This window comes from Heptranchias perlo, chromosome 5 (genome assembly GCF_035084215.1).
Source record: "Heptranchias perlo isolate sHepPer1 chromosome 5, sHepPer1.hap1, whole genome shotgun sequence".
NCBI lineage: Eukaryota > Metazoa > Chordata > Chondrichthyes > Hexanchiformes > Hexanchidae > Heptranchias > Heptranchias perlo.
The window spans coordinates 129,804,576-129,817,402 of NC_090329.1; the positions used below are offsets into that span (position 1 = coordinate 129,804,576).

General features: G+C 43.3%; 1 protein-coding gene across 5 annotated transcripts in view; it reads right to left on the reverse strand.

Annotated features, from left to right (window-relative positions):
* mia3 (MIA SH3 domain ER export factor 3) overlaps nt 1-12,827 on the reverse strand; it is an 85,890-nt gene that overhangs the window by 8,172 nt on the left and 64,891 nt on the right. For all 5 annotated transcript variants that reach the window (XM_067985201.1, XM_067985203.1, XM_067985200.1 and 2 more), the window contains exons 21-23: nt 9,404-9,439; nt 5,859-5,926; nt 4,181-4,305 (exon numbers count right to left, since the gene is read on the reverse strand). In XM_067985201.1, coding sequence (XP_067841302.1) covers nt 4,181-4,305; nt 5,859-5,926; nt 9,404-9,439 — 229 coding nt within the window. The remainder of the gene's footprint in view (nt 1-4,180; nt 4,306-5,858; nt 5,927-9,403; nt 9,440-12,827) is intronic.

Below are 12,827 nucleotides of genomic sequence, written 5' to 3' on the forward strand. Positions count from 1 at the left end.
TTCAGCCAACCTAGGGATTATAGTGTGGCTCAGAGAGTAGTTGAAATGCACCACACACTAGAAGGACTCAGCTTTGAACCAGAGAGTCGACAGTTCAGTTCTCAACGGTTTAAGTTTATTTTTTGCTAAGTTTAGTTAATAATCTAATTAATCGAGGCATGGCAGGGCACCTCAGTCCCGTCGAATGCACATCCTGTGCCATGTGGGAACTCCAGGACACTTCCCGTGTCCTGGACAACCACAGGTGCAGGAAGCGTGGTCAGCTGAAGGAGCTCGAGCTCCAGGTTTCAGACCTTGATCAATAGCTGGCGTCACTGCAGTGCATCCGTGAAGCTGAGAGCTACGAGGATAGCAGTTTCAGAAGCTGTGGGGTGACCACCGAGAGTGCGCAGGCAGAGAGGGACTGGGTGACCGCCAGACAGACAAGAAGGACTAGGCAGGAAGTGCAGGAGTCCCCTGAGGGCATCTCACTCTCTAACCAGTTTTCAGTTCTGGGTACTGGTGGGGAAGAGGATTCTCCTGGAGAGTGCAGCCAGAGCCAAGACCATAGCACCGTGGGTGGCTCAGTTGCACGGGGGGGGGGGGGGGGGGGAAGGAGGAAAGTCAGGAGAGCGACAGTGATAGGGGATTCAATAATTAGGCGAAAAGACAGGTGGTTCTGCGGCCACAGACGTGATTCCAGGATGGTTTATTGCCTCCCTGGTGCCAGGGTCAAGGGTCTCACTAAGCAGCTGCAGAACATTCTGGAGGGGGAGGGCAAACAGCCAGAGATCGTGATACCAACGACAGGTAGAAGGAGGGATGAGGTCCCGCAGGCAGATTTTAAGGAGTTAGGAAAGAGACCAAGAAGCAGGACCTCAAAGGTAGTAATCTCCGGATTACTCCTGGTGCCACGCGCTAGCGAGTATAGAAATAGGAGGATAGAGCAGATGAATGAGTGGCTGGAGAGATGGTGCAGGAGGGAGCACTTCAGACTCCTGGGGCATTGGGACCAGTTCTGGGGAAGGTGGGACCTGGACAAACCGGATGGGTTGCACTTCAACGGAGCTGGGACCAATGCCCTTGCAGGAAGGTTTGCGAGTGCGGTTTAGGGGGAGGGGGTTTAAATCTAATTTGGCAGGGGGATGGGCACCAGGATGTAGCATTGGAAAGGAGAAGCAAGGTACGCAGCATTGAGAGAGACTGATAGCACTTGAGCTAGAAATAGTACAATATTAGGTGGGATCAGACTGAGAGTACAAGGAAGTCTAAGACTGTTTACAGTGCATGTGTGTAAATGCATGAAGCGTGGTAAACAAGATTGGTGAGCTGCACGCGCAATTAGCCACATGGAAATATGACGTCATGGCAATAACGGAGACCCGGCTTAAAAAAGGGCAGGATTGGGTTCTAAATATTCCTGGATACAAGGTGTTCAGGAAAGATAGGGAAGGGAAAAAAGGAGGGGGGTTGGCAGTATTGATTAAGGAGAATATTGCAGTGCTGGAGAGAGGATGTCCTGGATGGGGTCAAGGACAGAATCTATTTGGTTAGAGTTGAGAAATAATAGAGGTGCCATTACACTACTGGGTGTATTCTATAGGCCACCAACTAGTGGGAAGGATATAGAGGAGCAAATTTGCAGGGAAATTACAGAGAGGTGTAAAAGCCATAGAGTAGTGATAATGGGGGACTTCAATTATCCTAATATAGACTGGGATAATAATAATAATATAAGGGGCAAAGAAGGGGAGGAATTTTTGAAGTGTGTTCAGGAGAACTTTCTTGACCAGTACGTTTCTGGCCCAACGAGGGAGGAGGCATTGCTGGACTCGGTTCTGGGGAATGAGGTGGGCCAAGTATCAGTGGAGGAACATTTAGGGAACAGCGATCATAGTATCATAAGGTTTAGAATAGCTATGGAAAAGGACAAGGACCACTCTAAAGTAAAAATACTCAACTGGAGGGCCAATTTCAGTGGGATGAGAACAGATCTGGCCCCGGTAAATTGGAATTAAATGAGTACTTTGCATCTGTCTTTACCAAGGAAGAAGATGCTGCCAGAGTTTCAGTAAAGGAAGGTGTAGTTGAGATACTGGATGGGCTAATAATTGATAAAGACGAGGTACTAGAAAGGCTGGCTGTATTTAAAGTAGATAAGTCACCCAGTCCAGATGGGATGCATCCTATGTTGCTGAGGGAAGGGTGGAAATTGCAGAAATACTGGCCATAATCTTCCAAACATCCTTAGATATGGGGGTGGTGCCCGAGGACTGGAGAATTGCAAATGTTACACTCTTGTTTAAAAAAGGATGTAAGGATAAACCCAGCAACAACAGGTGGTGGGGAAACTCTTAGAAACGATAATCCAGGACAGAATTAACAGTCACTTGGACAAGTGTGGATTGATTAGGGAAAGCCAGCACAGATTTGTTAAAGGCAAATCATGTTTAACTAACTTGATAGAGTTTTTGATGAGGTAACAGAGAAGGTCGATGAGGGCAATGTGGTTGATGTGATGTATATGGACTTTTAAAAGGCGTTTGATAAAGGGCGGCATAATAGGCTGGTCATCAAGATTGAAGCCCATGGAATAAAGGGGCAGTAGTAGCATGGATACAAAATTGGCTAAGTAACAGGAAGCAGACAGTAGTGGTGAACAGTTGTTTTTCGGACTGGAGAGAGGTGTACAGTGGTGTTCCCCAGGGATCGATGCTGGGACCACTGCTTTTCTTGATATATATTAATGACTTGGACTTGGGTGTACAGGGCACAATTTCTAAATTTGCAGATGACACAAAACTTTGAAGGGTGGTGAACAGTGAGGAGGATAGTGATAAACTTCAAGAGGACAGACAGGCTGGTGGAATGGGCAGACACGTGGCAGATGAAATTTAATGCAGTAAAATGCAAAGTGATACATTTTGATAGAAAGAATGAGGAGAGGCAATATAAACCAGAGGGCACAATTCTAAAAGGGGTAAAGGAACAGAGAGATCTGGGGGGTATATGTACACAAATCGTTGAAGGTGGCAGGGCAGGGTGAGAAAGCGGTAAAAAAAGCATACGGGATCCAGGGCTTTATAACTAGAGGCATAGAATACAAAAGCAAGGAAGTCATGATGAACCTTCATAAAACACAGGGTCGACCACAACTGGAGTAGTGTGTCCAGTTCTGGGCACCGCACAAAAGATGTGAAGGCCTTAGAGAGGGTGTAAAAAAGATTTACTAGAATGATTCCAGGGATGAAGGACTTTAGTTACGTGTGTGGACTGGAGAAGCTGGAGTTGTTCTCCCTAGAGCAGAGAAGGTTGCGAAGAGATTTGATAGAGGTGTTCAAAATCATGAAGGGTCTAGACAGAGTAGATAGAGGGAAACTGTTCCCATTGGCAGAAGGGTCAAGAACCACAGGACATAGATTTACGGTGATTGGCAAAAGAACCAAAGGTGACATGAGGAAAAACCTTTTCAGACAGCGAGTGGTTAGGATCTGGATTGCACTGCCCGAGGGGGTGGGCAGGTTCAATCATGGCCTTCAAAAGGGAACTGGATAAGTATTTGAAAGGAAAAAATTTGCAGGGCTACAGGGATAGAGCGGGAGAGTGGGACTAGTTGGATTGTTCTTGCATAGAGCCGGCACGGACTTTACGGGCCGAATGGCCTCCTTCCATCATTTCTATGATTCTATGGTTGAAGCAATCTGCCAAGACACTGAGCAGAAGCACATCACTTCCCGAAAGATGCAGATCAAACAGCAGCAAAAAAATGCACAAGCTCAGGTTTTCATTGAAGATGCTTGGAAGGAATCTGCCGCAGTGCAGTCCTCCGTTTAGGTGTCCCAAGGCCAGTGGAAATCAGAAATAGCTGGTGGTGTGCTGCCAGTGCAACCAGGTTCTCTCTCTCTTTCTCCTCTTCCACCAACCGCTCCGCCCCAGTTTTGGTTGTTAAGAGATTCATTTGGATTCTGATGGAATTGGTTAGGGATCTGGAGATTTTTTTTAAAAAACAATTACCACATTTTTTCATAAAATGACTTGGTAGCATGACAAATTCACTAAGCCACACATTTCAGGTTAAGTCAGCAGCAACGGCCTTTTCCAGTGTCTCAGAGAATCCCAGAGAACTAAACGAGGAAGTGGTCAAATATGAAGTAATTTCCATATCCCTGGAATGTACAAGAGTAAATGTGCGACATCGTACCTCTGCGTGCCGGTCCAAGGGATGGGGGTGCTCCTGGGGGACCCTGCCTGTCGGGGCGACCTGGCGTTGGCTTAATTATCGAAGGCCTTTGGACCTGGGAGAGTTTCTGGTTCAACTCAATCATCCTGAAACGACAAAATTCAAACATTTAATTCTATTCCGCCTAAATATTTGATTTTAGGAACATATGAACAGCAGTAGGCCATTCAGCCCCTCGAGCCTGTTCCACCATTCAATTAAATCATGGCAGTTCTGTACCTCAACTCCATTTACCTTGATACCCTTACCCATCAAAAATCTATCTATCCCAGCATCATCAGCCTTGTGGGAGGGTGAGTTCCAGATTTCCACTACCCTTTGTGTGAAAAAGTGCCTCCTGATTTCATTCCTGAATGGCCAAGCTCTATAAGACCATAAGATACGAGCTGATCTGATTTTTACCTCAACTCCACATTCCCGCCCTTTCCCCCCCTTGCTGATCAAAAATTTGTCTAACTCAGCCTTGAATGTATTCAATGACTCAGCCTCCACAGCTTTTTGGGGTAAAGAATTCCAAAGATTCACGACCCTCAAAGAAGAAATTCCTCCTCATTGCCGTCTTAAACGGGCGACCCCTTATTCTGAGACCATGCCCCTTAGTTTTAGATTCCCCCATGGGGGGTAACATCCTCTCAGCATCTACCCTATCGAGTCCCCTCAGAATCTAATTTTAAGATTGTGCCCCCTTGTTCTGGATTCTCCTACCAGAGGAAATAGTTTCTCTGTATTTACTCTATTGAATCCCTTAATCATTTTAAATAGCTCAATTAAATCACCCCTCAACTGTCTAAACTCAAGGGAATACAAGCCAAGTTTATACATCCTGTCCTCATAATTTCACCCTGTAAACCACGGCCAATATATCCTTCCTGAGGTGCAGTGCCAAAAACTGAACGCAGTACTCCAGATGCGGCCTAACCAAGGCTCTGAACAACTGAAGCATAATTTCCTCACTTTTGTATTCCAGCCCTCGAGATAAAGGTCAACATTTCATTAGCCTTTTTGATAACTATTTGTACCTGTGCACTAGCTTTTAGTGATGTGTACATGGACACCTAAATCCCTTTGCTCCTCTACAGTTCCTAGTCTCTCACCATTAGGAAGATATTCAGATTTGTCTTTCTCAGATCCAAAGTGGATGACCTCACACTTCCCCACATTGAACTCCATCTGCCATAGATAGCACTCACTTAGTCTTTCTGTGTCCCTTTGTAGCCCCCTGCTCCTATCGACACCAACTCACTGTCTCCTGTGTGTCATCTGCAAACTTGGATACACTCTATTGCTTCATCCAAGTGATTGACAAATATGGTGAAAACTGAGGCCCCAGTACAGATCCCTGGGGAACACCACTTGTCACATCCCGCCAATCATACATTCCCATTATCCCCACTCTCTCCTCCCACCTCCCAACCAATTACCAATCCCAGTCACAAAGTTACTTCCAATTTTGCTAATAATCCCTTGTGTGGAACCTTATCAAAGGCCTTTGGAAGTCCACGTAGACAACATCCACAGACACTCCCCTATTCACCATGCTAGTGACCTCCTCAAAAAATTGAACTAGATTAGTCAAACTTGGCCTACCCGGCTGAGATTTAAAAAAGCATTGGACACAATTGTAAACAATGTCACTTACTTTTGCCTCAAATTTGCGGTCTCTCTCTTTTCTTCAGTAAGTGTTCTTTCAGCTGAACGTGCACTTAACTTAAGAAAACAGAAATTTTAACATTTTTTATTTTGACTAAATTATATGTATATTAAAAATTTTACATCGGTGCACACTTGTGTCAGCATTTTCCATTATAAATTCTTATGTCCACATTTATAATGGCAACTGCCTATGTAAACTTATTATGCTGCAATTACAGCCTCCTGCCCATGGAGGCACTGTGGTAACTGCATTTTGTCTCACCCAGCTCCTCAGACTGTAACGCAGAGAAACTTCTACGCTCCAGCCAACTCTGATTCCTAAATTACAATTAGGTATTTCTATTCAACTATAAACATAATATAAAATCAAAGTACTACATAAAAATAAGGACATATTGCATGACTTTAAAAATGGGAACTGAATTACGTCTGTAGAATGCTGGCAGTGCCCCAGGAGTTCAACAGGAGCTGAGTGGATGAGTGCTGGGATCTTTCCCTGAGACCTTGAATAATGTGTGTAAGAGCTCAGGCAAATTACCTTTTCCCAACTAAAACCCAACATCCATGACTGGATTACTTTCTCCCAGCCATCTGCATTTTTATGTTTGGTACAAGACAAAAGGTGTGAGATTTAATGGAAGAAGTTTTGCCCAATTCAGAAGTTATCACTGAAGGGAGATTTGATCTGAAGCTACAGAGTGAATTCTGGTAAGTGAGAGATTTCCTTTTCTATAATATTTGGGAGAAGTAAGTGGGGTTTGATCCTTGAGAGTTTAATGCTACCACAAGGCTCAGGTTACACTGCACATTTTTAAGTTAGACACAAATGAATGGCAGTGCCGGGAACCCTAGTGATGTGTGCAGTGTGATATATGGGCCATCATAGATCCCTCATGTATCCTGGGGCAGCACGTTTGCACCAAGTGTCAGAAAGTTGAGTCTGCAGAGCAGAGGATGTGTGCTCAAAGAGCAACTGGCCAAACTCTACCAGAGTAGGAGGGATTTCAGGAGCGTATGCTCCTGAGTGTGGACACCTGTTGGGCATCTCAGAATATAGTGGGTGGGAGGGGGGAAAAACGAGAGCGCGAACGAGAGCGTGAGGGAAAAAAAGAATTGAGAGACCATTCACAGGGACAGCAGAGGGAGGCAGGAAATCAGAGTTATTGAACTGCCCTGTAGATAGGACAAGTTGGACAAGTCTGAGGTGGACAGTGACTGTAGACCTGAGCAACAATGAGACTAGAACTGCATACAGTACTCCAAGTGTGGTCCAACAAATGTTCTATATTATTTAACATTACCTCTCTGCTTTTGTATTCTATTCCTCTAGAAATGAATCTCAGTACTTTGTTTGCACTCTATGATCTTATAAACTTGTGTTGCCACTTATAGCGATTTATGTATCTGCATTTCCAGATCTATCTGCTCCTCTACCTCATTCAGTTTCTTATCTTCCAAGAAGTGAAGCTTCCTTATTCCTCCAACCAAAATGAACCACCTCACCCTTCACTATATTGAATTGCATTCATCATTTATCTGTCCACTCTGCAAGCCTTTATTTTGGTGCATTCCTCCACATTAAGTATACCCACCCAACTTAATATCATCTGCAAATTTCAATACCATACCTCCAATTCATGAGTCCAAATCATTTATGTATATGGTGAACAATAGTAGTCCCAGCACAGATCCCTGCAGGACACCATGTCCCACTTTCTGCCAGTCCAAGATACTTCCCTCAACTCCTACTCGCTGTTTTCGGTTTTGTAGCAGTAAGGGAGAGCAGCCAGGCGTCGTGGTTCATGTTGGAACCAATGAGACAGACTGAGATCTTGCAATGGGAGTTTAAGGAGTTAAGCATTAGACTAAAAAACAAGACCTCAAGGATCATAATCTCAGGATTGCTTCCTGTGCAACATGCTGGAGAAGTTAAGGAGAGGAAGATTAAGTAGGTCAATGCTTGGCTGCAGGAGGGAAGGATTTACATTTGTGGGGCACTGAAGTGAGTTCTGCAACAAAGGAAGGCTTCACTTGGACTGAAATGGAACCAGCGTCTGTGCAGACAGGGTATATAGAGCAGTGGGAAGGAATTAAACAAACATCGCAGGAGATGGGGAAAGTCTAGGACTGAGACTAGAGGGGGCGAGCGGGATTGATCAAACTGAGGATAGAGGCAAGACGGCTTAAGCGAAATAAAGTGAGAAAATATTACCAGTGGAGAAAGGAAAAGAAAGAGGCTTTGAGGTAGTGAGGGATAAAAACAGTATCGCAAGGGAAATCAAAAAGGCAAATGAGAAAACTAGGAAAAGAGATCGACATTGCAAAAAACTGGAGTCAAGTTTGAGTGACATCTACATGAAATGATAAAACTAGGGCTAACAATATTGAAAGTAATGAGGAATCTAGGAATTGTAGTGAGGAGATTAAAAGGAAGAGTAGAAGAGCTAAAAGGGAATATGAACAAAGGCTAACAGACAGTATGAAGAGGAAAGAGTACGGTCTTTTATAAGCATATAAAAAAGTAAAGGAATACTTAAAGAGAAGAGATTCATAATTCCCTGAAAGTGCAAGTACAAGGTAGATAAAGCCATTAAAAAAAAAGGCAAATTGGCATTGGCTTTTATAAACAGGGACATGGAGTACAAGAGTAAATATGTAATGTAAATTTGTGTGTGTCAATGATTAGGCCAGTTAGTCTATTATGTGCAGTTTTGGGTACCCTATTATAGAAAGACATTAAAGCTATAAAGAGCATAATGTGTAGATTCAAAAGGATGATGCCAGAGATGGGAAACTATAGTCATGAGGAGGGACTCAAGATACTGGGACTATTTCCACTGGAGCAAAGAAGGCTGAGGAGATTTAATGAAGGTTTTTAAAATTACAAAGACTTTTGATAAAATAAAAAGGGGAAAGACTATTTCTGCCGGTTGATGTCCAACAAAGAGGAATCATCAATTTTCTTTTTTTTTTATTAAGGGTGAGGAGAGGGGTTAGGAGGAATTTCTTTCCACAGACGGTTGCTGGAGCATGGAATGCTTTGCCACAAGTACCTGAGGCTATGACCATTGCACTTTTTAAAAGGGAAAGTGGATAAATATTTAAAACACAGCAATATACAGAGCCATTGGGGGGCAGGGGGGAAAGAGAGAGCAGGGCAGTGGAATTAGACTTATTCTAGCAAACAGCCGGCACAGACACGATGGACCAAAGTCCTTCTGAGCTATAAACATCTACAGAAAATAAAGTAGAGACATTGTCTTCAGTAAAGGAGGAAACAAAATTGGCAGGCAGGGGTGAAATTCAGTAGAGTAAGAACACATTCTGATAACAGGTCATTATCTCACTGTGTGTTCTCAGATTGTAGTTTAATGCTATCCAAGTAGAGGAACATCTCTCCCACTAGGCTACTATTACAGATTAATCATCCTTTTGTGGGCAGAAAGCGAAGGAATATTAACCAAAAAACTAAAGATCCAATCAAAAGACAATGGTTCTGATCGGGGGCCACAATTCAAACATCATACTCACCCAGTTTTCATGAGCCTTTTTCTCATGTGTAGCAATCTGGAAAATAAAATGTAGAAAACATTTGTTTAAAGAGTGCTGTAACTGGAATTAAAAAGTAAATCTATGAAATGCCTTGCCATCCATTATGGGGTTCACTTTAGTACATTAAAGCAGAGAGGGAAAAATACAAAAAAGTGGTGTGACCACTGCACTATAGTGATTATCAGTAAACCATCTGCTCTGTGCATTCGGCAAAGGTGCCTTTAGGGTAGAGGGGCACCAGATTCATACAAACATACGAGAAGGAAGCCTCAAAAAGATCACCCAGCCCTTCAAAGTTCACTCTGTTAGAGGATGCAACTAACCAGTTGTGAGTAATGCTAACTCAGAGGGGAGGCAAGAACAGAAAAATAAAAAAACCATGGATAATTTCAAGAAAAACCTCAGGAAAATTTGATCCCGACAATCAAGCAAGCTCAAGGAGACCAAGATTCCCCATGATGCATCACTAGACGTATTTAACTAATCCACAAGCCAACCTCAAGATCCAATGACACAGCACTATTGACAGAGGACTGGAAGCAGGCCACACAGCCCAGAAATGGTGCACAATGGCCTTTTGTTTACACACACGTCAAAAGGGGAACAGAGAAGAAACTGACAATGCTTGCACATGAAAAATAATCACCTGTTTTGGTGTGTTATCAAACTTCTCTCACTTATGATCTTCATAACTCACCACAAATGGAAAGTCCTCTATACAAGCCTGTTTAATGATTTCTCTGGTAATGTGATTCTATAGTAACAATCTGCTCCCAGGCTGATTCTGACTGGAAGTTTGAATAGAACAGTGGCTCGGGGGAACAGACGAAACATGAGCAAGTGTACAGGCATCAAATCTTAAGCGCTCGGTCAAGTAACCTTCTGGTTTAAGGTGATCTCCAGCAATGCAACTGAGGAGCCACGAGTCACTCACCTTCCACTGTGTTGTGTGCGCGCAAGTGAAGACTGGAGGAGATAATTATCAAAAATATTAAAGTAAAACCTACCCTAGTCCCATTCATTTGTGGATCCCCCCGTTCTAGGAACAGGAGTAGGCCATTTAGTCCCTCGAGCCTGTTCCACCATTCAATAGATCATGGCTGATCTGTGACCTAACTCCATATACCCACCTTAGCCCCATATCTGTTAATACCTTTGGTTAACAAAAATCTATCAATCTCAGATTTAAAATTAACAATTGAGATAGCATCAACTGCTGTTTGCAGAAGAGTGTTCTACACTCAAAAGGTGGTAGAAGTTTGGAAGTGTTTCCTAACTTCACTCTTGAAAGCCCTGGCTCTAATTTTTAGGCTATGTCCCCTAGTCCTAGACTCACCAACCAGCAGAAATAATTTCTATCTACCATATCAGTTCCCCTTAATATCTTGAAAACTCCGATCAAATCACCCCTTAATCTTCTAAATTCTAGGGAATACAACCCAAGTTTGTATAATCTCGCCTCGTAATTTAACCCTTGGAGTCCAGGTATCATTCTAGTAAACCTACGCTGCATCCCCTCCATGGTCAATATATCCTTCCTAAGGTGCGGTGCCCAGAACAGAACACAGTACTCCAGGTGTGGTCTAACCAGGGCTTTATCTAGCTGTAGCATAACTTCTACTCCCTTGTATTCTAGTCCTCTAGATATAAAGGTCTGCATTCCATTAGCCTTTTTGATTATTTTCTGTACCTGTCCATGACATTTTAATGATCTATGTACATGGACCCCCAAGTCTCTTTGGACCTCCACTATTTTGAGCTTTTCACCATTTAGAAAGTACTCTGATCTCTCCTTTTTAGGTCCTAAGTGGATGACCTCACAATTGCCTACACTGAAATCCATTTATCAGTTTTGTCCATTCACTTAATCTATTAATATCTTTGTAGTTTTTTGCTTCCATCTACACCGATTACAGTGCTGCCTATCTTTGTGTCCATTGGCAAACTTGGATATGTGGCTCTCTATCCCGTCATCTAAGTCGTTAATAAATACAGTGATTAGTTGAGGCCTCAACACAGATCCCTGTGGGACACCACTAGTCACATCCTGCCAATTTGAGTACCTGCCCATTATCCCTACTCTCTGTCTCCTGCCGCTCAGCCAATTTCCTAATCAGGTCAATAATTTGCCCTTAATTCCATGAGCTTCAACTTTAGCCAACAGTCTCTCATGAGGGACTTTAAATGGACTTCCAGAAGGCATTCAATAAACAACAGACATTTCCCTGTTCAGTACTTTAGTCACCTCTTCAAAAAATTCAGTCAGGTTCGTCAGGCATGACCCACCCTTTACAAATCCATGCTGGCTCTCTGATCAGCTGAAAATTTAAGGTGTTCAGTCACACTATTCTTAATTATAGACCTAGTAATTTCCCGACAACAGACATTTGGCTTCCGACAGTCTTTAGCCTTATCCTCACAAGTACATTGATCCTATCAAACAGGTACAGTTTCTGTGGATCCTCGTTCTCCATCTCACCTGGGTTCTCCTTACTCTGTTCACTAATCGGTCACACCAACTCTGTTCTGATCCTGTACCTCTCTGAGGTGTGACCGAGGTCTGGGGCAAACTCCACCCCGCCCCCCCGCCCTCCCTTATGTATTGGAGTGTCTCCAACTTGCAATCCAGCTCAACGACTGAGCTGGAGAGATTGAAGGCAGAGACATCTACTGCAGATGTGTTCACTCGGGACGTTCGATATCCACAAATTCTCACATACTGCAGTCCAATCACATAACCTGCTCTGCCATATCTTAGTCTATATTTAAAGATAATTACTTTTTGCATTTAAAAAAAAAATTTGCACCTCCTTCCCCCTCTACACCTAATTCCCACACTCACCAAATTCTCAAGTTCCAACTCTGTTCACAATCCACTCTGTTCTCACAAATACACATCACCAAGATTCAACCCCACATCACTGACTAATACAGAACTGGCCTATTTGGTAAAATCACGAAGTGCAGCACTACGCAATGCAAAACAGAAGTTCCAGGTTCTGATGAAAGGTCATCAACCTGAAATGTTAACACTGTTTCTCTCTCCACAGATGCTGCCTGTGACCTGCTGAGTGTTTCCAGCATTTTCTGGTTTGATGTCTGGTTTGTGCTGAGTTAGCTGAACTCAGCCAGGGTGGCAGATATTGGGGTGCTAGAATTGGCCTCAGCCCTCTAGGCTTGGGAGGTTCCTGCTTCTGAACCAGAACCATAGAATCTTACAGCACAGATGGAGGCTGTCTGAACGAGCTATTCAAATAGTCCCATTTCTTCACCTTTTTCTTTCAAATATTTATAAATTTCCCTTTTAAAAGCTATGGATTCTGCTTCCAAAACTGCTTCTGATGGGACATGCAATGCCCAAACAACTCTATACACAAAAGAAATTCACCTAACCACTCCCTTC